The sequence below is a fragment of the Giardia intestinalis genome, chromosome 5 (genome assembly GCF_000002435.2).
Source record: "Giardia intestinalis strain WB C6 chromosome 5, whole genome shotgun sequence".
Taxonomy (NCBI): domain Eukaryota; phylum Fornicata; order Diplomonadida; family Hexamitidae; genus Giardia; species Giardia duodenalis.
Window position 1 is genome coordinate 2,116,193 of NC_051860.1, and position 26,092 is coordinate 2,142,284.

General features: G+C 51.0%; 8 protein-coding genes across 8 annotated transcripts; 5 read left to right on the top strand and 3 right to left on the bottom strand.

Annotated features, from left to right (window-relative positions):
* Positions 1-3,192: 3,192 nt before the first annotated feature.
* GL50803_00137708 (VSP) lies at positions 3,193-4,974 on the top strand (the record flags this gene model as incomplete). Its single annotated transcript, XM_001707927.1, has 1 exon — positions 3,193-4,974. One exon carries the CDS (start codon positions 3,193-3,195, stop codon positions 4,972-4,974), a length of 1,782 nt encoding a protein of 593 aa, XP_001707979.1.
* Positions 4,975-7,751: 2,777 nt separating this feature from the next.
* GL50803_00137707 (VSP) lies at positions 7,752-9,533 on the bottom strand (the record flags this gene model as incomplete). Its single annotated transcript, XM_001707928.1, has 1 exon — positions 7,752-9,533. One exon carries the CDS (start codon positions 9,531-9,533, stop codon positions 7,752-7,754), a length of 1,782 nt encoding a protein of 593 aa, XP_001707980.1.
* A 4,763-nt stretch (positions 9,534-14,296) lies between these two features.
* GL50803_006619 (uncharacterized protein) lies at positions 14,297-14,860 on the top strand (the record flags this gene model as incomplete). Its single annotated transcript, XM_001708937.1, has 1 exon — positions 14,297-14,860. The coding sequence occupies one exon, from the start codon at positions 14,297-14,299 to the stop codon at positions 14,858-14,860; it is 564 nt and encodes a 187-aa protein (XP_001708989.1).
* Positions 14,816-16,657, bottom strand: GL50803_0016428 (uncharacterized protein; the record flags this gene model as incomplete). The annotated part of the gene is made up of 1 exon (XM_038045865.1): positions 14,816-16,657. One exon carries the CDS (start codon positions 16,655-16,657, stop codon positions 14,816-14,818), a length of 1,842 nt encoding a protein of 613 aa, XP_037902252.1.
* A 106-nt stretch (positions 16,658-16,763) lies between these two features.
* Positions 16,764-17,381, top strand: GL50803_0014259 (Glucose 6-phosphate N-acetyltransferase; the record flags this gene model as incomplete). The annotated part of the gene is made up of 1 exon (XM_001708936.1): positions 16,764-17,381. The coding sequence occupies one exon, from the start codon at positions 16,764-16,766 to the stop codon at positions 17,379-17,381; it is 618 nt and encodes a 205-aa protein (XP_001708988.1).
* Positions 17,382-17,574: 193 nt separating this feature from the next.
* On the top strand, positions 17,575-24,174 carry GL50803_006624 (Kinase; the record flags this gene model as incomplete). Its single annotated transcript, XM_001708934.1, has 1 exon — positions 17,575-24,174. One exon carries the CDS (start codon positions 17,575-17,577, stop codon positions 24,172-24,174), a length of 6,600 nt encoding a protein of 2,199 aa, XP_001708986.1.
* Positions 24,175-24,423: 249 nt separating this feature from the next.
* GL50803_006625 (uncharacterized protein) lies at positions 24,424-25,380 on the top strand (the record flags this gene model as incomplete). Its single annotated transcript, XM_001708933.1, has 1 exon — positions 24,424-25,380. One exon carries the CDS (start codon positions 24,424-24,426, stop codon positions 25,378-25,380), a length of 957 nt encoding a protein of 318 aa, XP_001708985.1.
* Positions 25,352-25,963, bottom strand: GL50803_006626 (Mnd1; the record flags this gene model as incomplete). The annotated part of the gene is made up of 1 exon (XM_001708932.1): positions 25,352-25,963. One exon carries the CDS (start codon positions 25,961-25,963, stop codon positions 25,352-25,354), a length of 612 nt encoding a protein of 203 aa, XP_001708984.1.
* Between the last annotated feature and the right edge of the window lie 129 nt (positions 25,964-26,092).

Below are 26,092 nucleotides of genomic sequence, written 5' to 3' on the forward strand. Positions count from 1 at the left end.
CTGCGCCATGCAAATGCCGCCCATGTGCAGTCGGTGGAACGCAGTCTGCTCGGTCTCAAGGAAGACCAGTGTCTGGGTCTCCAGGGGACTCGGAACTGCCTTGTGGAGCGCATCATGATAATCCACCGATTGCACTTGCCCTGCCTCGTCCTTGGGAAGAGGGAAGAACAAGAGTTTTTCTCCCGTCGAAGTCGCTTGACACTCACCTTCGAACTCTGGATCTGGATCTCGGTTGGTGAACGAGCGAGGGACTTGCCCAGGGAGGCGGTGGCTCGCATGAGAGACCACTCAGATAGCAGGCGACAGCCCCACCCCGGCTAAAAAACTTGAGGCAGCCGTTGCACCCGCCGCCCTCAGGACAGAGTTTCTGCATGCATGGCTAGCTGCCCTTGCCAGTTCGGTCTACTGGTCCGGTAGTCTGAGGACCCTCTGCCCCGCTCTCTGGCGTACGATGCATCGCAACTGCTCATACGGGTAAGCAGCGTGAAAGAGGAATTGCATGTGCAGACAGCGTGTTGTGCTCGTCTCAGAGGCCCAGGGCTTCTAAAGGCGAATTGCTGTGCTGAGCCACACGCCTCATTGCCTTGCGCCGGTGACTGCCTCCACCACCGTCTTCGTTGCACTTGGGCTGTGCCTGCCCAGCAGACTGAGCAGAGATTACAGAAGCTTCTCTAATAATGCACACACGCCGCATAAGGTCTGATGGTAGAATGGACACCGCCTGTTTGAGCTATCTGTTATCAGTGAAGAATAGCACCAGAGATGCTTCTGTGTAAGCATGGGGTCTTCGCACCTGTCCCCTATCAGCTATAGCGACAGCTATATATCCAGAAAGGTCCTGCAGAGCGCTCCACCGTCTTTCAAGGTGAGACATGAGCTCCACACCTATGGCTAAAACAGAACTCTGTACACCAACTGTTGTAAGCCTCATGTGATAACTGGTCTGTATCATAGTCAACTTACTAAGCATCTATACACTTGTTTGGATGCCCGTTGCTGGTTTTAGACGGACCTGCGAAGAGGCTTGCCTTTGTCCGCATTGACCTAGTGGTATCTAGTCTTGGTGACAGGCTTCAAGGAAGGAGGATGTTATTTGGGTACATAGAAGGCTACTCGTGTACAAAGATCCTCGAGAAGCAAATTTAGACAAAGAAGATGGAGAAAGCCAGGGAGCCCACTCTGTAATAGGATGACTAGGTATAGACCCATATTGCAATAAGGACACACGTGAGTCCCTCTGGCTTCTAGCCGTGGAAAATCGTGGAGTCTGCGGACGACTTGGAGGCTGATTTGATTTTGTGCATTTGTAGCGAGGCAGAGGCTTCTGGATACTCAACTGTTCCGAAGTCGAGGGAGCTCGTTTCCTCTCCATACGTAGCGCAAGACCCTATTGTAGAGGTATACGGTGCACACCAATATCAGTCAGCGTGTTTGCTACTCAGCAGTTCCTCAGTTGCGTCTTTCCGCAGTAGACGAGCCACCGGATGATGCTCCCACAATCCACACGATTAGCTTTATAGTGCTCTGTAGATGGCCATCCACCCTTACCAGAGGACGACTACACGCATTACGCAGTTTGAGGTACTTGCCAATCGAGGTGGCATAGTCAGCTCTTGCCCGCTCAAGCTAGACCTCAACCACCTTGCCAACTACATTCCAAGTCACGGTGTTTATAGATGTCCACCTCAAGTCTGCAAGGTGCATCCCACGACTGCACAGCGCGGATAGAAATCCTTGCCTGTTATAAGAGGCGCCAACCAGTTTACTGCATCTGGATATCCCTTGTGCGCCCAACAGAGACTTAATGGATCACATTGCTGTGCACACCAGCCTCTCTGCTCGCGAGCTGCTTTAGGGCTCTCTCATTGTCTCGCCTCCACATGGTTGTCAGACTACCAAGCACTTTGTAACGTCAGCTGATCACCCGAGATATCAAGCTTTCGTACAGCGGGTTGCTCAATGTGACACGAAATCTAGAGGGCACTGACGTTCCTAGCTTGCTGTCCATATAGCACTATCATCAATCTTCAGTCCAGTTGACCAGCACACAGTCCGTTCTCTGGCCAGCCAACCGGGCCTAGTCTTGCTGGTAGACTTTCGAGCATAAGAGTATCCCCTGACAGCGGTGGCCACGCTGTGTACATTGCCCGGATGATCACTCTTGGCAATGGCTCCAGGACCTGGGCACCCCAGACCAGAGGGACGACAACGGCCCAGTTCGTCTACGGCTCCACTATCCCTTAGTTAGCATGGAGTGTGGCAGCCCAGATAGCGCTGGCCGTCCGGTATCACCTTTTCTCCGGTGCGCGGGGGTAGCCCTCGTGTGAGAGGCGCTGTGATATGTTGGCTGGAGCCGGTCAGGCGAGCGGGACCACCGCTCTAGAAGTGCTGGCACATCATTGCGTGTCCGAAGGCATGCCCACCTCAGTGGGACCATCCCAGATGAGGACGGACGGGCACCGGTTCCTAGATGGGCCTGCGACCGGCGAGGGACAGTCTTTAAAGACGATCGGCCGGCAGAGCCCTTCAGTGGCATAGGAGTCGACAGGGGGCAGGCTTATCGACGGTCTGCGGTGCAACCAGGTTAAGTCGTATGACAGACGGACATCCATCCGTTCGCGGTGGGCATGTTGCGTGTCCCTAAGCAGAGGGGGCAGTCGTAGTGAGTCGCGATAGAACACGCAGCCATCCTCCACGGGGCATCGCTCCTGCCGGGCCTCAATGTAGGACCTCGACGAGCAGTGTCTGAGGCATCTGCTTGTGATGACCCGTGGCTCGGGCTGCTGGACATCGCACGGCCGGCTCCATCGGGTCGCTGGTCAGGCATCCAGGAGAACCTAGGAGTTCCTTGGCAGACCTTGTGACTGGCACAGCAGGAGAGCTGGTCGCCAGGAGACCATCACATCACAGTGAAGAGCTAGACAGGCCACCGTGTAGCAGTTATCATGTGATGCGCCTTGCAATGTAAAGGAGGAGATCTGCACTGATCGATCCATCTTCATGGCCGGCTAGTTACATGGGACCCGGGGATGGCAGGCCATGAGACTGGAATCAGCACGCTCCCACCTCTCAACGCAGACCCATGTGGAGGCCCTCCCTGCCAGTGTGTTATGCAGCACAGGCAGATGCCACGAAAGGACGGACTGACGAGCGAAGTTGCTATATCCCTGTGTAACAGAGCGTCGAGCCACAATGTTCTACGCAGTTTTGCTGATTGGCCTCATGCTCGAGATGGCATGGGCAGCGCAAGCCGGAGACGAATGTGAGGAGGTAACTGGCAGTGAACCCAATACTTGCAAGACCTGTAGCGCCGTCATCAACGGCAAGAAGTACTGCTCGCAGTGCAACGACACTGGGAATTCTAATTCCGGTGGCGCCCCGACAGACGGAGTGTGCTCAGCAGACAATAACGAGTGCAGCCAAAAACAAGATGGGAAGTGTACACAGTGCGCTAATAAATCCTTCATGTACAAGGGCGGATGCTACAAGGATAGCCAGGCACCTGGCAACACGATGTGTGAAACAGCAACTGATGGAGTGTGCACGCAGGCTAAGGCTGGGTACTTCCTACCACCCGATGCTGATAGAGATAATGCACACCAATCGGTCATACCATGTGGAGATGTTGAAGAAGTGTTGGTTGGAAACAGCCACAAGTACAAGGGCGTGCTGCACTGCAAAGTGTGTGATGCACCCAAAGCAGCAGCAAGTGATACTAATCCTGTGCCTGCCACGTGCACAACCTGTGAGGACGGGTTCTTTGGCCCCACTTGTGAAGCATGCCAAGACGAGAATTGTGCTACGTGTGCCGTAACAGGCAATAACAAGTGCAGTAAGTGTAAAGGAACTGGTACTAAGACATATCTGAAAGTGGACAGTGGCAGCACAGGCACGTGCGTCGAAGCATCTGGATGTACAGCGGCTACGTTTCCAAAGGTCGATGAACAACAGGGAAACAAGTGCGCTGCATGTAATAGTGTGCCAGATGGTGGAATCGCTAATTGTGCGACGTGCAGTCTGCTCACTCAAGGATCTAGAGCCGCCCCTTTGGTCACATGCTTGACGTGTGAACAAAATAAGTATCTCACTCCAGAAAAGAATGCGTGCTTAGATACCTGCCCTGCTGGAATGTATGCCGTTAGTGGCGATAGCGGCAATGTTTGTACCCCCTGCCACGAGTCATGCGCAAGCTGTAGTACTAATGCAAAAACGTCGTGTACGGCTTGCTACCCTGGGTATGTGCTAAGCAAGGGCGACGATGGAGCCACCGGCACATGCATCCCAGAGTGCACGGGAAGGTATGCAGAGAATTGCGCAGACGGGCAGTGCACGGCCGTCGTTGGGGGCTCCAAGTACTGCAGCAAGTGCAAGGCCGGATACGCCCCAGTGGACGGCGTCTGTGTGTCGACAACGACAAGGGCAGCACTTGGATGCACCCCGGGTGACGGAGTATGTACTGCGTGTACAGGTTCATACTTCCTGCAGTCTGGCGGGTGCTATCAGTCGACAGCATACCCAGGTAACACATTATGCAGTAGTGCTCAGAACGGACAGTGTCAGACATGTGCAGCCAATGGACAAAGCCCAGCCGGAGGAAAATGTCCGGAATGTTCTGAGGGCTGTGCAAAGTGTGGGGCTAGCAATTCGGATGTTTGTACTGAATGCTATTCTGGATATTATAGAACTGGTACTGGTAAGTGTTTCAAATGTGCAGCTGATAGCGATAATGGAATAGTTGGTGTGCCTAATTGCGTAAGCTGTGCTCCTCCATCTAATGGTCAAGGATCTGTCATCTGCTACATAACGCGACAAGAGACTGACGATGGCACCGGCGGAGACACTGGAGGAGACAGCATGAACAAGAGCGGCCTCTCCACGGGTGCCATCGCGGGGATCTCTGTGGCTGTGGTCGTCGTTGTGGGGGGCCTCGTAGGCTTTCTCTGCTGGTGGTTTATCTGCCGTGGAAAGGCGTAGATGTACTTAGGTAGTAAACGCGTCACTGTATATGGCTTATTACACTATGCTGCTGGGGCTATCTGAGTGTGGCCCAGAGATTGTGCGGGTGGACCCGCTCCTTCCTGGCCAGTTCAGAGACGAGGGTTGAGTATGGATAACATAATGAAAGAGTCCTCTTCAGTGACACATCCAGAATCTGGGCATTCCTCGCCGCTCCATGAGGATATGCTCTGTCTGGATGTCCATGCCGATCTGCCTTGGATTCAGGCCTTCTCGCAGGCTCTCTGCTCTACCGGTGGCGCCTCTCCATGGTCTGCCGCCTTGGTGGGTGAAGCTCCGATCGCTGTCTTTTTTAGATGCTCCCGTCTGTCAGGGGCTGCCCTCGGGCTCTCCGCTGGCTGGGCCCTCGGTGTCCGCCCGGCTGTGGTTCTGGGCAGTGCTCTACAGTCGCGGTCACGCAGGTCTCAGTGGGCCAGCTGGTGGGTGGGGCGGGGGTTGATGGGGCGGTGGGACTGGAGGGGACCGGGTGGGGGGTGTTCGTATGTGCCCCTGGGTCCGGTGGGCCATCGGGGTGGTGGGTGGGGTGATCCCCACTCTGTTTGCTAACGTAATTGTGTCTGATCTCCAGCCTTCGTTGCACTCCCCGAGACAGAGGCACCGACGATCGTGTCGTGTCCCCCTGACTGAGTGCCTCCCTTGGCCCCTGCATGTCTCAGGCAGTACTGCTGCTCTGTCTGGCTGGTGCATGAGTGTCGAGGCAGGCCATCGCAGTCTCTCCTGCTACTCCTTGATGCTCTGTGCGGGTCTGCTGAGCCCCTGGCATGCCCTGTCCAGTGCCTCGACGGTAGTTCGCCTCGGGCCAGCAGGGGCATGGATGAGCCTGTGGATGGGATGGGGTTCTCTCATGCCTCTAGTGTGATGGCCCAGAAGACTGGCACGGTGGGGCACCGGTGACTGCACTGTCCCCGTGGTCAGCTGTGCTGCTCCTGGTGGGTCCTTGTTGTGGAGCGCTGTGTATCATCCGTAGGCAGGGGTAAGCCATCCCTGGTCTCAGGATGCTCTATCATGCAGAGAGGAGCACGCTGAGGGTCACCCACACCTCACCTGCTGTGCCCGCTCGGAAGTTCCTGATGTGATCCACCAGGACCTTGACACCTCTCGTGGCTCTGATGACCCCTCGGGGAGAGCCGGGGTGTCCTATGCCAGGGAGGCGTGCACCTTCCTGCATGAGCTGGGCCATCCACTGCACTGCCTCCAAGGAGGTCTGCTATGAGAGGCAGTGGGATGATCGACAGCCCCAGAGTGCGGTGGAGGGTGCTCGTGGTCGTCTCTGTGATCGGGCATCACTCATGATGGTCAGTCCTGTGCCTGTGTGGTGCTCAGAGGCCACCTGTCTGCCTCATCGCCTGCTGGACAGCCGGGCCTCTTGTGGTGTCCGAAGATCTCCTCACTCCTCTGGCTGCTGCCCCCTCTGGTCATCGATGGAGGCCAGCGGAGTCTTCGGTGAGTCTGGTGCCTGCCTGGGTGTCATGGGGGCTGGCAGCTGTCAGGGCTCTGCCACTGCTCACCTGCCTGGAGTGTGCCTCCCTTGGGCCTGCTCTACTGTGCTGCGTGAGTCCTCTGGCTTCCTATCAGGCCCTGATTGTGAGGGTGACCCCACCTGGCCTTCTGATGCCCCTGTGGATGAGCATGGCAAGGTGTCTGGCTGGGGATCTCTAGTGCCCGTGTCTGTTGCTGCCTCTCGGGTGCTCGGGTGGCTGTCTGGGGATCTCGTACGGGGCACAGTCAGCGTGTCCCGAGCAGACTCCGGTCCTCTCTGGGTCCACACAGTCTGTCCGTGTGTGGATGGTCCTCCTACACTCATGTCCATCTGTGCACACTGTCACTCAGCCTCGAGAGCAGACCAGTGCAGTCACCAGGGTCGCTGTCAGAGGGAGTCGTCTGCCACTACCACTGTTCGAGCAGACTCTACAGCTCAGGCTGGCTGCTGTGCACCCTCATGGCAGGGATACTTGACTCCCCTTGGTCATCCTCTCTGCCCCGGTGTGCACGGCTCCTTCGGGTGGCCTCTGGTGAGTCTGCACTGGGAGGCACAGAAGAGCAAAGGCAGTCCTTGCTGGCACCACTCTCCGGCTCCTGAGGGTTGTCTGGGTGGAGGCACTCACAGATCACGAGCACACAGAGGGATGAGTCACAAGGGGACAGCCCCCAGTCACCACAGCTATGATCACCCCAGTCTATCGAGTGGCCAGGGGCATATACAGACACCCCCCATCTCAGCCCCCACCCGGTCCCCTCCAGTCCCACCGCCCCATCAACCCCCGCCCCACCCACCAGCTGGCCCACTGAGACCTGCGTGACCGCGACTGTAGAGCACTGCCCAGAACCACAGCCGGGCGGACACCGAGGGCCCAGCCAGCGGAGAGCCCGAGGGCAGCCCCTGACAGACGGGAGCATCTAAAAAAGACAGCGATCGGAGCTTCACCCACCAAGGCGGCAGACCATGGAGAGGCGCCACCGGTAGAGCAGAGAGCCTGCGAGAAGGCCTGAATCCAAGGCAGATCGGCATGGACATCCAGACAGAGCATATCCTCATGGAGCGGCGAGGAATGCCCAGATTCTGGATGTGTCACTGAAGAGGACTCTTTCATTATGTTATCCATACTCAACCCTCGTCTCTGAACTGGCCAGGAAGGAGCGGGTCCACCCGCACAATCTCTGGGCCACACTCAGATAGCCCCAGCAGCATAGTGTAATAAGCCATATACAGTGACGCGTTTACTACCTAAGTACATCTACGCCTTTCCACGGCAGATAAACCACCAGCAGAGAAAGCCTACGAGGCCCCCCACAACGACGACCACAGCCACAGAGATCCCCGCGATGGCACCCGTGGAGAGGCCGCTCTTGTTCATGCTGTCTCCTCCAGTGTCTCCGCCGGTGCCATCGTCAGTCTCTTGTCGCGTTATGTAGCAGATGACAGATCCTTGACCATTAGATGGAGGAGCACAGCTTACGCAATTAGGCACACCAACTATTCCATTATCGCTATCAGCTGCACATTTGAAACACTTACCAGTACCAGTTCTATAATATCCAGAATAGCATTCAGTACAAACATCCGAATTGCTAGCCCCACACTTTGCACAGCCCTCAGAACATTCCGGACATTTTCCTCCGGCTGGGCTTTGTCCATTGGCTGCACATGTCTGACACTGTCCGTTCTGAGCACTACTGCATAATGTGTTACCTGGGTATGCTGTCGACTGATAGCACCCGCCAGACTGCAGGAAGTATGAACCTGTACACGCAGTACATACTCCGTCACCCGGGGTGCATCCAAGTGCTGCCCTTGTCGTTGTCGACACACAGACGCCGTCCACTGGGGCGTATCCGGCCTTGCACTTGCTGCAGTACTTGGAGCCCCCAACGACGGCCGTGCACTGCCCGTCTGCGCAATTCTCTGCATACCTTCCCGTGCACTCTGGGATGCATGTGCCGGTGGCTCCATCGTCGCCCTTGCTTAGCACATACCCAGGGTAGCAAGCCGTACACGACGTTTTTGCATTAGTACTACAGCTTGCGCATGACTCGTGGCAGGGGGTACAAACATTGCCGCTATCGCCACTAACGGCATACATTCCAGCAGGGCAGGTATCTAAGCACGCATTCTTTTCTGGAGTGAGATACTTATTTTGTTCACACGTCAAGCATGTGACCAAAGGGGCGGCTCTAGATCCTTGAGTGAGCAGACTGCACGTCGCACAATTAGCGATTCCACCATCTGGCACACTATTACATGCAGCGCACTTGTTTCCCTGTTGTTCATCGACCTTTGGAAACGTAGCCGCTGTACATCCAGATGCTTCGACGCACGTGCCTGTGCTGCCACTGTCCACTTTCAGATATGTCTTAGTACCAGTTCCTTTACACTTACTGCACTTGTTATTGCCTGTTACGGCACACGTAGCACAATTCTCGTCTTGGCATGCTTCACAAGTGGGGCCAAAGAACCCGTCCTCACAGGTTGTGCACGTGGCAGGCACAGGATTAGTATCACTTGCTGCTGCTTTGGGTGCATCACACACTTTGCAGTGCAGCACGCCCTTGTACTTGTGGCTGTTTCCAACCAACACTTCTTCAACATCTCCACATGGTATGACCGATTGGTGTGCATTATCTCTATCAGCATCGGGTGGTAGGAAGTACCCAGCCTTAGCCTGCGTGCACACTCCATCAGTTGCTGTTTCACACATCGTGTTGCCAGGTGCCTGGCTATCCTTGTAGCATCCGCCCTTGTACATGAAGGATTTATTAGCGCACTGTGTACACTTCCCATCTTGTTTTTGGCTGCACTCGTTATTGTCTGCTGAGCACACTCCGTCTGTCGGGGCGCCACCGGAATTAGAATTCCCAGTGTCGTTGCACTGCGAGCAGTACTTCTTGCCGTTGATGACGGCGCTACAGGTCTTGCAAGTATTGGGTTCACTGCCAGTTACCTCCTCACATTCGTCTCCGGCTTGCGCTGCCCATGCCATCTCGAGCATGAGGCCAATCAGCAAAACTGCGTAGAACATTGTGGCTCGACGCTCTGTTACACAGGGATATAGCAACTTCGCTCGTCAGTCCGTCCTTTCGTGGCATCTGCCTGTGCTGCATAACACACTGGCAGGGAGGGCCTCCACATGGGTCTGCGTTGAGAGGTGGGAGCGTGCTGATTCCAGTCTCATGGCCTGCCATCCCCGGGTCCCATGTAACTAGCCGGCCATGAAGATGGATCGATCAGTGCAGATCTCCTCCTTTACATTGCAAGGCGCATCACATGATAACTGCTACACGGTGGCCTGTCTAGCTCTTCACTGTGATGTGATGGTCTCCTGGCGACCAGCTCTCCTGCTGTGCCAGTCACAAGGTCTGCCAAGGAACTCCTAGGTTCTCCTGGATGCCTGACCAGCGACCCGATGGAGCCGGCCGTGCGATGTCCAGCAGCCCGAGCCACGGGTCATCACAAGCAGATGCCTCAGACACTGCTCGTCGAGGTCCTACATTGAGGCCCGGCAGGAGCGATGCCCCGTGGAGGATGGCTGCGTGTTCTATCGCGACTCACTACGACTGCCCCCTCTGCTTAGGGACACGCAACATGCCCACCGCGAACGGATGGATGTCCGTCTGTCATACGACTTAACCTGGTTGCACCGCAGACCGTCGATAAGCCTGCCCCCTGTCGACTCCTATGCCACTGAAGGGCTCTGCCGGCCGATCGTCTTTAAAGACTGTCCCTCGCCGGTCGCAGGCCCATCTAGGAACCGGTGCCCGTCCGTCCTCATCTGGGATGGTCCCACTGAGGTGGGCATGCCTTCGGACACGCAATGATGTGCCAGCACTTCTAGAGCGGTGGTCCCGCTCGCCTGACCGGCTCCAGCCAACATATCACAGCGCCTCTCACACGAGGGCTACCCCCGCGCACCGGAGAAAAGGTGATACCGGACGGCCAGCGCTATCTGGGCTGCCACACTCCATGCTAACTAAGGGATAGTGGAGCCGTAGACGAACTGGGCCGTTGTCGTCCCTCTGGTCTGGGGTGCCCAGGTCCTGGAGCCATTGCCAAGAGTGATCATCCGGGCAATGTACACAGCGTGGCCACCGCTGTCAGGGGATACTCTTATGCTCGAAAGTCTACCAGCAAGACTAGGCCCGGTTGGCTGGCCAGAGAACGGACTGTGTGCTGGTCAACTGGACTGAAGATTGATGATAGTGCTATATGGACAGCAAGCTAGGAACGTCAGTGCCCTCTAGATTTCGTGTCACATTGAGCAACCCGCTGTACGAAAGCTTGATATCTCGGGTGATCAGCTGACGTTACAAAGTGCTTGGTAGTCTGACAACCATGTGGAGGCGAGACAATGAGAGAGCCCTAAAGCAGCTCGCGAGCAGAGAGGCTGGTGTGCACAGCAATGTGATCCATTAAGTCTCTGTTGGGCGCACAAGGGATATCCAGATGCAGTAAACTGGTTGGCGCCTCTTATAACAGGCAAGGATTTCTATCCGCGCTGTGCAGTCGTGGGATGCACCTTGCAGACTTGAGGTGGACATCTATAAACACCGTGACTTGGAATGTAGTTGGCAAGGTGGTTGAGGTCTAGCTTGAGCGGGCAAGAGCTGACTATGCCACCTCGATTGGCAAGTACCTCAAACTGCGTAATGCGTGTAGTCGTCCTCTGGTAAGGGTGGATGGCCATCTACAGAGCACTATAAAGCTAATCGTGTGGATTGTGGGAGCATCATCCGGTGGCTCGTCTACTGCGGAAAGACGCAACTGAGGAACTGCTGAGTAGAAAACACGCTGACTGATATTGGTGTGCACCGTATACCTCTACAATAGGGTCTTGCGCTACGTATGGAGAGGAAACGAGCTCCCTCGACTTCGGAACAGTTGAGTATCCAGAAGCCTCTGCCTCGCTACAAATGCACAAAATCAAATCAGCCTCCAAGTCGTCCGCAGACTCCACGATTTTCCACGGCTAGAAGCCAGAGGGACTCACGTGTGTCCTTATTGCAATATGGGTCTATACCTAGTCATCCTATTACAGAGTGGGCTCCCTGGCTTTCTCCATCTTCTTTGTCTAAATTTGCTTCTCGAGGATCTTTGTACACGAGTAGCCTTCTATGTACCCAAATAACATCCTCCTTCCTTGAAGCCTGTCACCAAGACTAGATACCACTAGGTCAATGCGGACAAAGGCAAGCCTCTTCGCAGGTCCGTCTAAAACCAGCAACGGGCATCCAAACAAGTGTATAGATGCTTAGTAAGTTGACTATGATACAGACCAGTTATCACATGAGGCTTACAACAGTTGGTGTACAGAGTTCTGTTTTAGCCATAGGTGTGGAGCTCATGTCTCACCTTGAAAGACGGTGGAGCGCTCTGCAGGACCTTTCTGGATATATAGCTGTCGCTATAGCTGATAGGGGACAGGTGCGAAGACCCCATGCTTACACAGAAGCATCTCTGGTGCTATTCTTCACTGATAACAGATAGCTCAAACAGGCGGTGTCCATTCTACCATCAGACCTTATGCGGCGTGTGTGCATTATTAGAGAAGCTTCTGTAATCTCTGCTCAGTCTGCTGGGCAGGCACAGCCCAAGTGCAACGAAGACGGTGGTGGAGGCAGTCACCGGCGCAAGGCAATGAGGCGTGTGGCTCAGCACAGCAATTCGCCTTTAGAAGCCCTGGGCCTCTGAGACGAGCACAACACGCTGTCTGCACATGCAATTCCTCTTTCACGCTGCTTACCCGTATGAGCAGTTGCGATGCATCGTACGCCAGAGAGCGGGGCAGAGGGTCCTCAGACTACCGGACCAGTAGACCGAACTGGCAAGGGCAGCTAGCCATGCATGCAGAAACTCTGTCCTGAGGGCGGCGGGTGCAACGGCTGCCTCAAGTTTTTTAGCCGGGGTGGGGCTGTCGCCTGCTATCTGAGTGGTCTCTCATGCGAGCCACCGCCTCCCTGGGCAAGTCCCTCGCTCGTTCACCAACCGAGATCCAGATCCAGAGTTCGAAGGTGAGTGTCAAGCGACTTCGACGGGAGAAAAACTCTTGTTCTTCCCTCTTCCCAAGGACGAGGCAGGGCAAGTGCAATCGGTGGATTATCATGATGCGCTCCACAAGGCAGTTCCGAGTCCCCTGGAGACCCAGACACTGGTCTTCCTTGAGACCGAGCAGACTGCGTTCCACCGACTGCACATGGGCGGCATTTGCATGGCGCAGAGAGGCGCAGACTGATGGAACACAGCGGTCTTGCTCGACATAGCGAACATTCCAACAGTAGACGGCCTCTGCCAGGCGAGTATGCCCCGTCCCGAGGAGCTGCGTCGGGGCCTTCCTCCGGCTGCGACGCGCTGCACCCCTGGGCTCGATCCCTCGGGGCCCTGCGCATGCTTCTGTGCTGCGGGGGACAGAACCTGCTCACCAGGAGCTGAAGGAGATGCCCCGCTCACTGCCCGTGCCGACGACAGCGACGCGACGGGGCAGTCACAGAAGCGACAGGCCCGGCGAAGCAACATGGCTCGACGGTCACCACCGGGTGCAGGAGCACGGAGGGGCAGGGGGCCTCCTTCCTGGCCGGTCTCAAGGAGCCCCCAAGGCGGCAGAGAGCCTGAAGTCAGTGATGGCACTAATCACTCGCCGTGCTGGCCGGGATGGACCCACACGCGGCCCATGTGAATCCCTCGACAGGCAAGTCGGCCCCTGGGGTGCTTGGCTGACAGAGGCGGGCTGATCCTGCCTGCACCGAAGAGTGGTGGCCCGGGCCACCTGCCAGGGGTCTGCCACAGCAGTTGGCAGTGCCTGACACCCCCGAGTAGGCGGGTGCCGGCTACCGAGCAAGCCGACTTCGGTGAACCGGTCCTAATCGCTCTTGGTGCCTCAGACGACGCCTCTCAGAGAGGTGGTCCTGGACCGACGCCTCGACAGACCGAAGCATCACCCCAGGTGTGCTGTGCAGATGGACATAGCCCACACATCACTGAGCCAGACACACTGCACAGGATGGGCGTCGACACGGTCTCGTGCTGGGTGACGGACCGCCTGCAAGAGTGCACTGCGATCCATGAGCAGGAGGGCCATACTTCTCCCCCGACACAACGCATGGGAGTACTCCGTCGGCATCCACGAATGCGTACTATGACTCCAAGATGGAGGCGTACGTGGAGCGCACCTCCGACAGCAGGGTCGATGATTCACGTCATGGGGAGATGAAGAGGCACCCCGAGGAACGGGGTGGACACCCGAGGCTCATGGCGTGCGATTCTCGTCACGGAGAACTAGCACCAGGGCCACGTGGAAGCCAGATCGCCGTGATCGACAGCAGGCCCTGAGATAGTGTGTGGTCACCCAGGTGCCAGACGATGGTTGCCCCAAGCTAGCCAGAGGAAGGAAGGAACCCTAGAGGCATCGCGAGGAGCGGCGATCCTCACGGAGATGCTCGGGCAGCAGCGGGCGGCCGCCTCGGTGAAGCAGAGAGTAACTGGATTGGAAAGCATGACTTCCTCACCGAAAAAGACCGAATTCGTCTGAATAGTATACGCACAAATAAATCATCTGGCCACCATTCACCATAGTAGACGTGCAATGCACTGGGAGAACACAGCTTTTGCCTTCTGTATATTTGAGCTACTCTGTGAGTAGATCCCTTCCATGCATAACTACTCCACTTGATTCGGTTAGTTATACCCTAGTAAAACGCCCTTTCACCATACTTGGCTCTAGGCACATGATCACAACCAAGGCTTTATAACTTCAAAAGTTAAGGATAGAGTAAAGTTACTTTTGGCTTTGAGATGGATGAATACGATAATCTAGTGAAGCTTCTCACTTGTAACACTAGCGCGGACTCGTCTTCACAACTACAAAAGATATCGACAAGGCAACAGGAGTCAGTTCAAAGATTGGGCCAAAGATCGACGCCAAAACCGAAATCCTTGCCGGAGCAGGAAGATCCTATGAAGGAGTGCACATTCCACCCCCAGATTATTAGTCAATCGAAAGATTATGTGCACAAGGAAAAAGATCCTCATCTCCGTCTCTATGAGCAAGCAAAACAGAAACAAGAAACACTGAATCGAAAGATGGAAGAAAAGAAACTTCAAGAGGCCATTGAAAAAGAGAACGAGAGGCCCACTTTTCAGCCTGTCCTAATTTCATCCTCTAAGTCGAGACATAGAGCAGAGCGAGACGCTTTTAATGCCCTGTATAACGACGCCATAAAGCAGAAAGCCAAAAGAGATGAGCAGGCCATAACCTTTACGACAATTGACACATTTAAGCCGAAGACGCATACAAGAGCCTTTGATCGCGAATCAACTATTCAAACCATAGTTGATCAGCTTTCGAACCTGCACTAGCACCACAATACTAATAGATATCAATATGAAAATCATTATGCACAGGGAAGTTGATTGGTAGGAAGTCGATTTAGTTGCATTGTTCAGAGGTTCAGAAGCTGGAGGCATCTGCGGGGCAATGCATGAGTACATCTTGGCATTAGCAATAATGGAAGCGGGTCCAGCCAAAGAGCTGTGTGCAGATATGTTTGATAATTGATTAAAGGCCACAGCTCTAACTGGGGTTATCAGCTCAGAACCAGGAGTCGGTGTAATCAATTTTTGGACTTCTAGGTCTCCTTCATCTCCTATGGTGAGCATCCTTTGCTGATCATTTGACGACTGTTGACTGTGTAGCTCGCATAAATACTGGTGAATAGTTGCTACTTTTGGTTGCATTCTTAAGCAATCTTTTAGACAAGCTGCCCTATCCCTTACAGCAAACGGCAGAGAGGTGGAACACGAACCGACAGTAAGACAGATCTCGATATCTCCGTCATCCTGAGTGGCTAACATAGTGCATGTATCCTTTGAAAGAATCAGGCAGTATGCATGCGTCTTTTCTATAGCCAGTAGCTTACATTCAATAGGTACCCAGATAGCATTCTTGGAAGTGGACAAAGACTTGAACTGCTTTCCGGGAACAACTACACGATAAGGGTGCTTTCCCCTAGACTTTCGCACTACGAAGATGTGAACTCCAGATGCTACTTTTGCACACACTACTGCTTGAAATGTGTCTGTCAACGCGCACCGGAGGAATTCCAGTTCATCTGTTCCAGTCACTCCAGTCACTTTGGCTATCGTTTGCTTCACAAAGGCGCTTCCAACAAATACGCAGAGACTACGTGCATCAGCACCCACAAAAACTCCATTTCTATATGCGAGTGCACAGTTTTTGGACAGTTCGACGAGACTGATGCAAGGAAGATTTGGCCGTGTGCATTGAACGACATCGGGGCTGGTATCTTTTGTGCTGTATTGGTAGACCCTAGCACCTAACCTTTCCGTTAGATAATACTTTGTTTTTTCAGACTTAACTGGAACCCACAGATTAGACAGGGGTTGTGCAGCATACTCAGCTGTTTCGAGCTCATTGTCTGTTTTGAATTGAATAATTAGTGTGTCTGTACCATTGTCTTCTTCTAATATAACTGATAGAACTGTGCCTGGAACGGGAATTCGCGCCGGACTGTTTGTTACCTCGCCTAAATAATGCAAATAAACAACCCCGTAGGAGTGGGATTGAGTTACAGATGTACTTGCTAAAGACTCGTTCATTGGTGAGTAGTTACAAAGAGTAGCTACGTGTTGAGCCGTAATAGATAAGAATGGCTCCAGCGTCTCATCTACTTCCTTTTCAATGGGCATAGTAAGAAGCGGTTTGAAGCTGTTTGTCCTGCCAGAGAACTCGATCAATACTATATCTTTCCTGGTGAGAAATGCAGTAACCAGTGTTCGACTTGCTCCCTCTGCGCAACCGTGGCAACGGACGAGTGGAGTAGTAGCAAAAAAGTGCATATCGACAAGCCCGGAAACAACGTAGTGTGCCGTAGCAAAGCATGTGAAGTTGGCTTGAAACTGTGCAGTAACCTTTCGTGTGCTAATATCGACAATCCAAAGCATGTCATCTCTTTGCGAAACAACTAGAACAGTCTCTTTCCAAAGTGATATCAAGTTGCCTGGGGAGGAGATGGGCGGTTTCAGATTGCACAAATCTAGAACTACTTCAGTCGTACTCAGAGAGGACGGGGTGCAGTAGGTAGTGACTGCGAGCTCTTGCGTAGCTACATCATAATACACTGTAGCAGCTTGCATAGATATATTTCTTTTTGTACGAAATCTATTAATCTACGAAATGTAAATGTTTATACGAATATAAGGTTCGCACTTGGGTAGGATAGTGGGCAAGAAAAAAATATCAATGAGTCATGCAATGGCAGATGTAATTGTTAGCCAGCAAATGGAGATCGTGAATCCCATGTCGCCCAATGCGGCCAAATGCTCCTGCAACTGCCATCGTGCCCAAATCGTGTCACCGGACTCTCAGCAAATCAAAATGGTCTGTGAAAACTGCAGCATCCGCCACAACATCGACCGTAGCATAAACGACGTGAATGTGCGTGGACTCGAAGTCACCGACCTGGGTCAGCTCTGCCAGCTACTCAGCCAACTGTCCACAGTTGGAGACGTCTCTCACGAGTCCCTGATGGAATTCTATAAGTGTGTCAAAGCGAGTGACAGACACATTGTTGCTGTGATTGAAAACATGGACAATCAGATCATCGGCACCGCGACTCTTCTTGTCGAGCCCAAGCTCTTACACCAGGGAAGCTTTGTGGGCCATATCGAGGACGTGGTCATTGACAAAAAGTATCGCGGCCTCGGGCTGGGCAAGCTCCTAATCACCCATCTGGTCCTGAAGGCGCACCGTGCAAATTGCTATAAAGTGATTCTAGACTGCAGCGACGAGAACGTCGGGTTCTATGAAAAGTGCGGCTTAGAGCATCACGGAAACTGCATGGCCATTTACTTCCATTAATATTTTACACGTTCGATTTAAGCAGCAATGGGAGTGAATACTAAACTATGATTCCACGAGCGCCCTGAGGTAGACCGCTGAATGCATTGTTGAATAGCAGGAAAGATATCAAAAAGACAAGGCAGTCGTTACAAATCTTCTGTTTCATTAATAAAAATTACTCTACTTTTATCCTGAATTCGGTACTACAACCATGACCAAGGGCATCACGACCATCAAATTCCGATCATCTGTCAATCGGATCAGGGGCCCATCTGGTCGTTCTATTATCAATGGATATCATATCCTCAGGGAGCTGGGATCTGGCACAGAGTCCTCTGTACGCTTAGGACAGTCTCTACAGTCTGGGACGCAAGTGTCTGTCTACTTTCAACCCTTAACAGACTCCAGGAAAGGCTTTACTGGTTATAATGGAAGGTTTAATTACTTTCAATTACTTGATAAAATTAACGTGCACGCTATACCAGGCACTCGCAGAGTCCTAGAAATATGGTACAATAAAAACTCGTGTATCCAGTTACACAAACTACTTGTATGTGCTGGTGTGACCTTCATCGACAGCCTCTATGATACCACAGCCCCTCTAGGAGACACTGACTCAACAATCGCGCGAACCTTATTTTTGGTTGTTGAATACTGCAGCAACAGCGGCATTCAGCCCATCGTCGGGCAGCTCCACTACTCTGACTACATAAGCTTTTCTCGCAGGCTTTCCTACACCATCTATAGCTTGCACAAAATAGGAATTATTCATAAAGACATTAAGGTTGATAATATTCTGTTCAATGAGAAACATTTGCGTCACAACGAGTTATTTTATGCCGAGGAGCACCCCCTCAGTGTAGATCCTTATCTGATCGACTTTGGTATAAGCATCGATTTAAGCTTACTAAATACAAAGATAATAACATTCGACACGATGCTACAAGGGATTGGCAGATTGCTCACGAAGGATCTAGGTCAAGTTACCACCTTAGAATGGTTTGACATAGAGGGCCCTGTGTATGCAATTTTAACAAAAAACGAACGCGTTGAAAGGCTTATTGAGATTGTCATGTATTACATTAAGCATTTTTTCACAATAGAAAGCCTCAGAATTCTTGCAGACCCACTAATATCGAGCAATGAGAAGTTTATCACCAACAAGAATGGAACAATTGCATATTTACCACCTGAACTAAGTTGTGAAGACCTACACACTTCAATCTGTGATCGTCCAGGCTCTACTATAAAGACACATGAGCAAGCTACATGTGCTCTTGCGGAGGTCTCTGTCCTCCCACGGTGTTCTACCCATCCACGCTGCAACAGCTTTAAGTTTAACAGAGACACTAGGTCTTGCAATCTATGTACTAGACACGAAACGTCAAGCCACGAAGAAGATGCTCTTGAGAGTGATCATATGGTTTCCCAGGCGACTCTCATCAAAAGTACTATTACTTTGTCGACGACTGCTAAGGAGTCGTCCAAGGAATTCTCTAGTACATTCAGAAAGATCTCTGCTTCTAACTCATTCTATGCTATCTTGCCCTCACCAGTTGATGTGTGGTGTTTTGGGGTGACCATCCTTTACATTATGATTGGCGCCGCACGCACAGAACCGTTGTATCGGCGAAGCAATGATGTGCTCGCCATTTCACAGCATCTTACCCCATTTACAACGGATCTACTCTGTGGATGCCTGGCACTGGACCCCGTTGAACGGTATACGGCAGAGGATATATCTAGACATCCCCTCTATGTGGGCTACCGTGTGAGCTATGAGGAAGACAATCTGACTACCTATGTCTCCAGCATAGCTGAGTACCGCAGACTGTTCGGTCTCCCACCATGCTCTGAAGAAGGATTTGCAGATGAGGCGAAGGCCCCCATTGAAGATGACCTGGAACAGACAACAGGAAATGCTCTAGAAAACTACCATCAATATATTGTAAGGACACGTAGGAAAACAATCATATCGAATAACAAAAAACATATTCGCAGAGCATCTCTCTCCTCATTGGAGTCTGTCTTTCATGAGCACATCTTCAAAGATGTCTATACAGATGATACCATTCTGATGGCTCTTAAGCTACACAATTCAGATGTGCTTGCAGACCCTTGGATAAGCTCTGTACTTCTACAATTGGATTTAACCGCAATTTCTCTCCAAGTGCGCAACAGTATGGTACGATATCTCCACCCACAAGATTCCCCTAACAGCAGATCATATCTAGTTCCAAAGTTCTTTGATTTGGCACATACCCTTGGCAAGAGTCAATCAATCAGTCAAGGACTACTGTCCATGAGGCTGAAGTCTCTGACTTACCTTGCCACGCGCTTATTGGAGACGACGGTCTATCATAACAGCTATACTGACTTCAAGAAGCAAATTATGCCTGAGCATGTCCGTGGCTATACACATTGCGGGAGCCTTGTTCCCTGGGTGGCTGGGGCTTCTGCAGACGGTCAGGAGTGGGCTCGGTACCGCAGGTGCTGGGGCACAAGAGCCTCGGAGCAAGGGAGTATTTGTACCGAGTTGTTCTTGTTTTCGTCTGAGCGTTTATCCACCTTAACTTTGTCGTCCTCAGAATCTTCATCACCATCGATTGACAATATCAATCAGATAACCTTAGAGTTCAGCTCTCAAGGGGGTATGTCTTTTGCTGGAACACCTATTGAACCGTCATATTATCACTTAGCAAGAAACCAGTTACAATCACTACCAAAGGATGTTTCTATTTTCGGCGTACAGAGCACCTTACAGGCCGAACTTTCATATAGGGATGTCACAGAAGATGAGATCTCATCGTCTCAGTGTAAAATTACCGAGGAGAGTATCCTGACTGCACAACCAACAACTACATACACCGCGGACACAACCTTCGTATCTGAAACTCCTGGGACGTTTCATGAGTCTCATGACACGTCTCACGACTTATTTCCCCTGGGGCTTGCAACACCGTCCGAGCATCACATCATGGATCCGAAAATGTTTGCCACTCAAATCGTGCAGCCCCCATCCTGTGACCTGCTCAGTCACAATTTGCAGCTTCTTGATAAGACACTGGTCAGCCACAAGGTCGTAGCAGGACACCACCACACTAATAATTCATTACGGCGGTTTAAAGATACTCCTTTCAAAAGCTCTAACTTGATCAGTGTGGTAAAGCTTACGACGGCTAAGCCACCCAGTACTGGTAGTTATCAGTGTTCACAGTACCCTTTGTCAAAGGAACCGCCAGACAAGCATACCACAAATGAGTCAGCACACAAAAGATACAAAAGGAGCAATCTTCTCTTGGCCTCAACCGCGCGAACACTGAGAATGCATAAAAGTTATACTGCGAATTATCCTACCTACGATAATTGTCAGATCACTACAGATACAAGTACACTTTGCAGAGAACAGCCCGGAGGTTTTCAGATACAGAGAGAGCAGCCACAACACACAGATGCCCTTGAATCAAAGTCCACACAAAGTACTTCTGTCTCTTTAAACATTCATATAGGGGGCAACGAGTTAGTATCTTTCCAGAGTCCATGCGTTCATCAGATTGGCAATATATCAATGCACAGTTCGTTTGAAAGCACAGATGTAGACGATGCCGTGCCGTACAAATTACGTAGCAACATCTTCAATTCGAATACTAAGTTACCTGATATTAAAGTTGCTACCGAAGCAAATACACGGATGCGCTCATCGCTAGAGGATCCTAATTCTTTGATCAAGACTCGATTATGGGATAAGAAGAAAATGGAAGAAAACTCCAATGCAACTGCCTTCGCACTGCATCACAACGCTAAGCACCCATCGCTGAGTGCACTGAGCACAACTAGAACCCTTCGCTATCAATTGCGAAATGCAATTGGGACAAAGGCAGACCACACTCTAGAGGTCTGTGGAAAAGTAGCGAATGCTGTTGTGCCGATCACAGCCAAACGAGTACAATTCCATTGCCAGAGGAGGTACGCGCTGTTCAAGAAATCGCTTCCAAAGAAACATAATCCGCCGTTGAAGGTCTCTGTTGTTCTGAAAGCATCTACAATAGACGAACAGAGCCAGGACGGCCAACAACCTTTCTGTCATCAAAATCCAGCAAGCACGTCGTCCTCAATATTAATGGTTAGACCCATTACCAACACAGCCATATCTCTCCAAACCAGCGACTCAACCACAACAACAGCAAGTACTGATGTTAAGTCCGTACAACTGCAAACACAAAGCAAAGTCTCCTCTAGTCTCAGGAAATCTCTGCTCACAAGCTCTGTTAACTGCGAAACATTCGATGTGGATACATCTACTACGACGGATTTTGAAATAGCTGGTTATAATGCCGCTTCTGGTATCGAAAGGGACAGTCTAGTCCCCATTTCATCAGACATAAACGCCTCTCCAGCTATCGTTTCATCAGGAGCTTATACATCCGTTCTTACTTATGATACTCCAGTTCACGAACTGAACGATAAAAGTACCCATACTAAAATGACATCAACACTGTCTCATGACAACAGTCTTGTGGAGACAACTGGCGACGAAGAGCCTGCGAATATAGATCCAAGTACCTTGTCACAGACAGAGCCACGTTCGCTCAACTATCCCAAGAGCAGTTCAAAGCCTGTTTTATTGAATTTTCCAAATGTTCAGCCAACAATAGCGGACTCGGTAGATGTTCATGAGGCAAACCCTGCATATTCTGTTGGTATTCCGCCGAAACATGTCCATCAATTACATCATTGCCAGCACGCCAGAAGCATGCTCCAACTAGAGGTTCAGAAAGATAAGCAATTACAAGATGGAACGGACCTAAATATTATGCCAAATTCAGATAGCAATCACCAGGGAAATAGATCTACGGTATTAGTGCCAACGGAACTAGCAGACAGATCTATACGTTTCTCAATGCAATGCACACATAAGCATTTCGTTAATGTCCTTAAGCGACGGAGTCGTGGTTCTAATCTTGCCCAGTTTCTCTTCAAGGAATTGGAGGTGCAGTATCCAATGGAGTCGCAGCTGCTGGCACCGAAACACTTTGACCTTTCGACAAAAATATTCCAAGATACCACCACATCTGAGGAGACGTTTAGTAGCTCCAACCAAGATGACAGCCCAATGCCACTACCCAACTTTCTCTTCCGCTCCAGGACCCTTAATGCACTCATAGACTTGTCTGACATAGAAAGTTTTGATGACCCACATCTCACCAAGTGTTTCTCTGCCCAGAAGACCAAAAGATTAAGCTCTGCTTTGCAGAGTAAGGATTCTGCTCTCAAGGACAGAAGAGCCTCCAATTTTAGTGGGAATATATTTGCATCTAAGTGGCTCCATAACAATGTAACCACTATACCAACTCTTCCATTAGTATCTACCCGTAACTTGGGGATAATCGAAAAGACTTTCATAGCGGAGGGAGCAGGCTCTTTAGACGGTTCGAAGCTAATTAGAATTAATCGGTATGACGCCAACAATTCCAATTTAAAGGAGGCTGCGTCTTATTTGCGGAATGCATGCACGTCGAATATCACAGAGCAGGATACCAATAGGCTTCGTCCATTCACTTATGAAGTTAGTGACACGAATAATGACGAAGCTAGCAATGAGAAACCCGCTACATCCACAGAACTATGCACTTTGCCTTCTTGCCAGTCAACCGGGGCTAATGACAATGTTAAGTGCTTCGAAGATAATCCTCAATTGAATGCATCAAAAATGCTGGACGCTAACCAACGGCACAGTATAGATATCTCAGTAGACATATTAGATAGCTGCGAAACGTCTGACAAGAAAACTATTGGGGTGGATGAGTTGATGATACAGGCGATAAGTCCTGGAAATTTAGTGGAACCGATAGATTTCCACAGGAACGGGTCTTTGTTGCTGCCAGACAGTGTCTTATCAGCAGGGTATACCCCGCAAACTGGAGATGAAGCAATATCATTCATGAATCAGCAGACACCACACGGCCTTGAAGCAAGCACAGTTAGTTACATAGCTAAGGACTCGATAAATAATGATGTTTGCTGTTTGACGGTAGCTGAAGATAATGAGGAGTTTCTATCTAAGTCAGATGAGCCATATACACCGACAAAAGAAAAGCAGGAGAAAAAGCGTCTGCCGGTGGCTCTCTCCAACAAGCTAGGCCAGGGAGACGTGTGGAAAAAGTGTGCTCAAATATCAGCCATAAGCTGCATAGACTCGCAGTCAATATTAGAAACTAAATGGCGAATACCAGACACCAATCCAAAGAACATTGGAGACACAAGAATAGTTCTGCCTACCGTGACAAGCAGCCCCTTAGCAAAGTACGTACAAGGACTGCCACGCTTTCTCAATAGATTTTTTCCGTTTTCTTTCACTCAGTCCCTCTTCAGTTCCGCAGCTAACGCACCGTATAGGTTATCTGGGTTGTTTTTTGCACATTACTACACTTATATGCTTCCTCACGTCATTGAGCCGCTAGATATGTTTGCCAAACATGACCTCATGGAGGTGTCGCGAGAATATGAGCTGAGCTTAAGCGTGGACAGCGCACAAGAGACAGTATTCGTCCCTGGCATCAATAATCCAGCTCCGAAAGCTCTGGTGGGGTCTTGTCGTACGATGTCTAATAATAAGGTTCTCAGATCCGCGGAAGCAGCTGTGAAAAAGCCGCCAGCTAGAACCTTGAACAATCTGAAGCTGACTGATTTTAGTGAGCTGTTCAATGACGTCAATGCAGACGAAGAGACCCACATATTGGAACTAGAAGCTAAGGATTCGCAATACGAAGGAAGCGAGTTCTTAATGGAGGATTATGATTCTGGCGTGTGACCTCAGGTATTTCAGGATCGGAGCTTGGAGGTCTTTAACTTACAATGGAAGTGGTACTTGGCTCAGACTTGTTCGTACTTATGGAACTTTAATTTTTTGCCCTGAGGATTGCGTACTCAGTACGAACTGTTTGCCTGCTCAGGCAATCACCCCGGATATAAATTTTAGTTAATCTGTGATTGATCAGCTGCTTGACCGAATGTCTTCTGCGGTCCAACTCTCATTACCGTCAGGGACGATAAAATCCAGATGCTCCTGTGTGCCACGTGCATGGAGTCGCGCGGAGGACCACAGACTCTAGAGATGGAGAATGGCAAGCACTCATGCAGTGTATGCACCAAGCTGTTTCAGCGATACCGGGTCTATCAGCCGGAGAGATGGAGCACCTCTCTGCCTACTGCCATGTGCCGCGACTGCGCAGCTGCAAGACAATGCTGTCAAGTATGTTATTGTGATCTATCAACATTGATGGTCAACAGAGTTTACAGCAACACAGTCCCGCCCGGTGGATCATTTCTGCAAGCAGATGTGAATGCAGACACGCTCCAAAAGCGCTATGAAGGACCCTTTTTGCAACACATGCAAGGATTCATACCTGTCTTTGTGTGTAGGATGACTTTGGTGGATCTTCGAAGTGCCAATGAAGAGCTGGTAAAAGAGGTGTGCAGTAATCTTTGCATCATGAGGTCTTTGATTGATCAAAGAGCGTCTAGCAGCACAGCAGAGAATTGTGCGGACCACACGACCATGCACATGACGATTAGTTTGTCCTCTGAGCAGCGGAGTGCATTCTTTCTGGACATCCCTCCAACGTGTGCCAGAATACGAGCATATATAGATCAACTCAGCGGGATGTTCAAAGAGATGCAGCGCATAGTAGCAGCTCAGCGCCTTCGCTTGGCCAATGTCTTCGGAGCCTTCGCAGATTTTGCTTACGAGCCATTAGAGTTAGAGGAGTCCACAGCTACAGGAAAGCAGTGCAAATCTGACCTTCAATATGAGCATACAGAAAATGCACGAGTGATGAAGATAGAAGTGATTGTTATTGAACACAACTCATTTTCTTTGGAGCTCGTAATAAAAAGTGCCTTTCTCGCGGAGCTCATGTGCCTTCTAAAGGTGTACACTGAAGTGGATGCTATACTAGAAATAAGTGTGGACAACATTAGCGAGAAAGCTACTCTAGATAGTCAAATTCTCCGGTAATTCCAAGCGCGGTAGAGACAGTCTTCTTGTCCATTTGCAATTTAGTCAGCATATATTTTTGCAAGCAGAAAATGTTGTCAGTCCATAGATTTGCTTCCTGTTTCGCAATATCTGTATAATTTCGTAGCTTCTGTGCAACGTCTGGATCGTTCTTAAGCAGATCGCGGAAGGTGCCTCGCTGCTCCTCTAGCTTCACCTGTAGTGCCAGTTTTTCTTTGAGCAGCGAAGATCGTTCTTCTGTCTCCTCGCGGCCAACCTTCAGCTCCTCAATTCTTGCCGTCGCTTTATCTATAAAATTGGTTTGCTCCTCTAGTGCCTTCTGTAGACGGGCAAGCTCTGTGCGTGCAGCCTGAGAGCGCTTGGAAGCAAAGCACCAATAATAGGTACTGGCCCCTATCTTGTCCGTGTCTACAAGGTCCTCATTCACGAGGGCCTGGAGGACATTCTTAATGACCATTGAGGAGATTCCTGTGGGCTTGGAAAGGGTTTCGATGGTCTTATTGGAATATATTTCGCCTCTCTTGAGCATTTCTTCCAGCAGTCTCTCTTTTTTCTCATCCAAGGATGTGCCTTTGGGTGCCATTTATTTCTCCTTTCTACTGCTTCTAGTAGAGCAAAGGATCGAAGAAGGGCAAGAGGGGCTGACTGTACACAGGTAAATACCAATTTCTGGGCCGATATGCCCACTTTTGAGGTCAGCTGTTACTGGTCT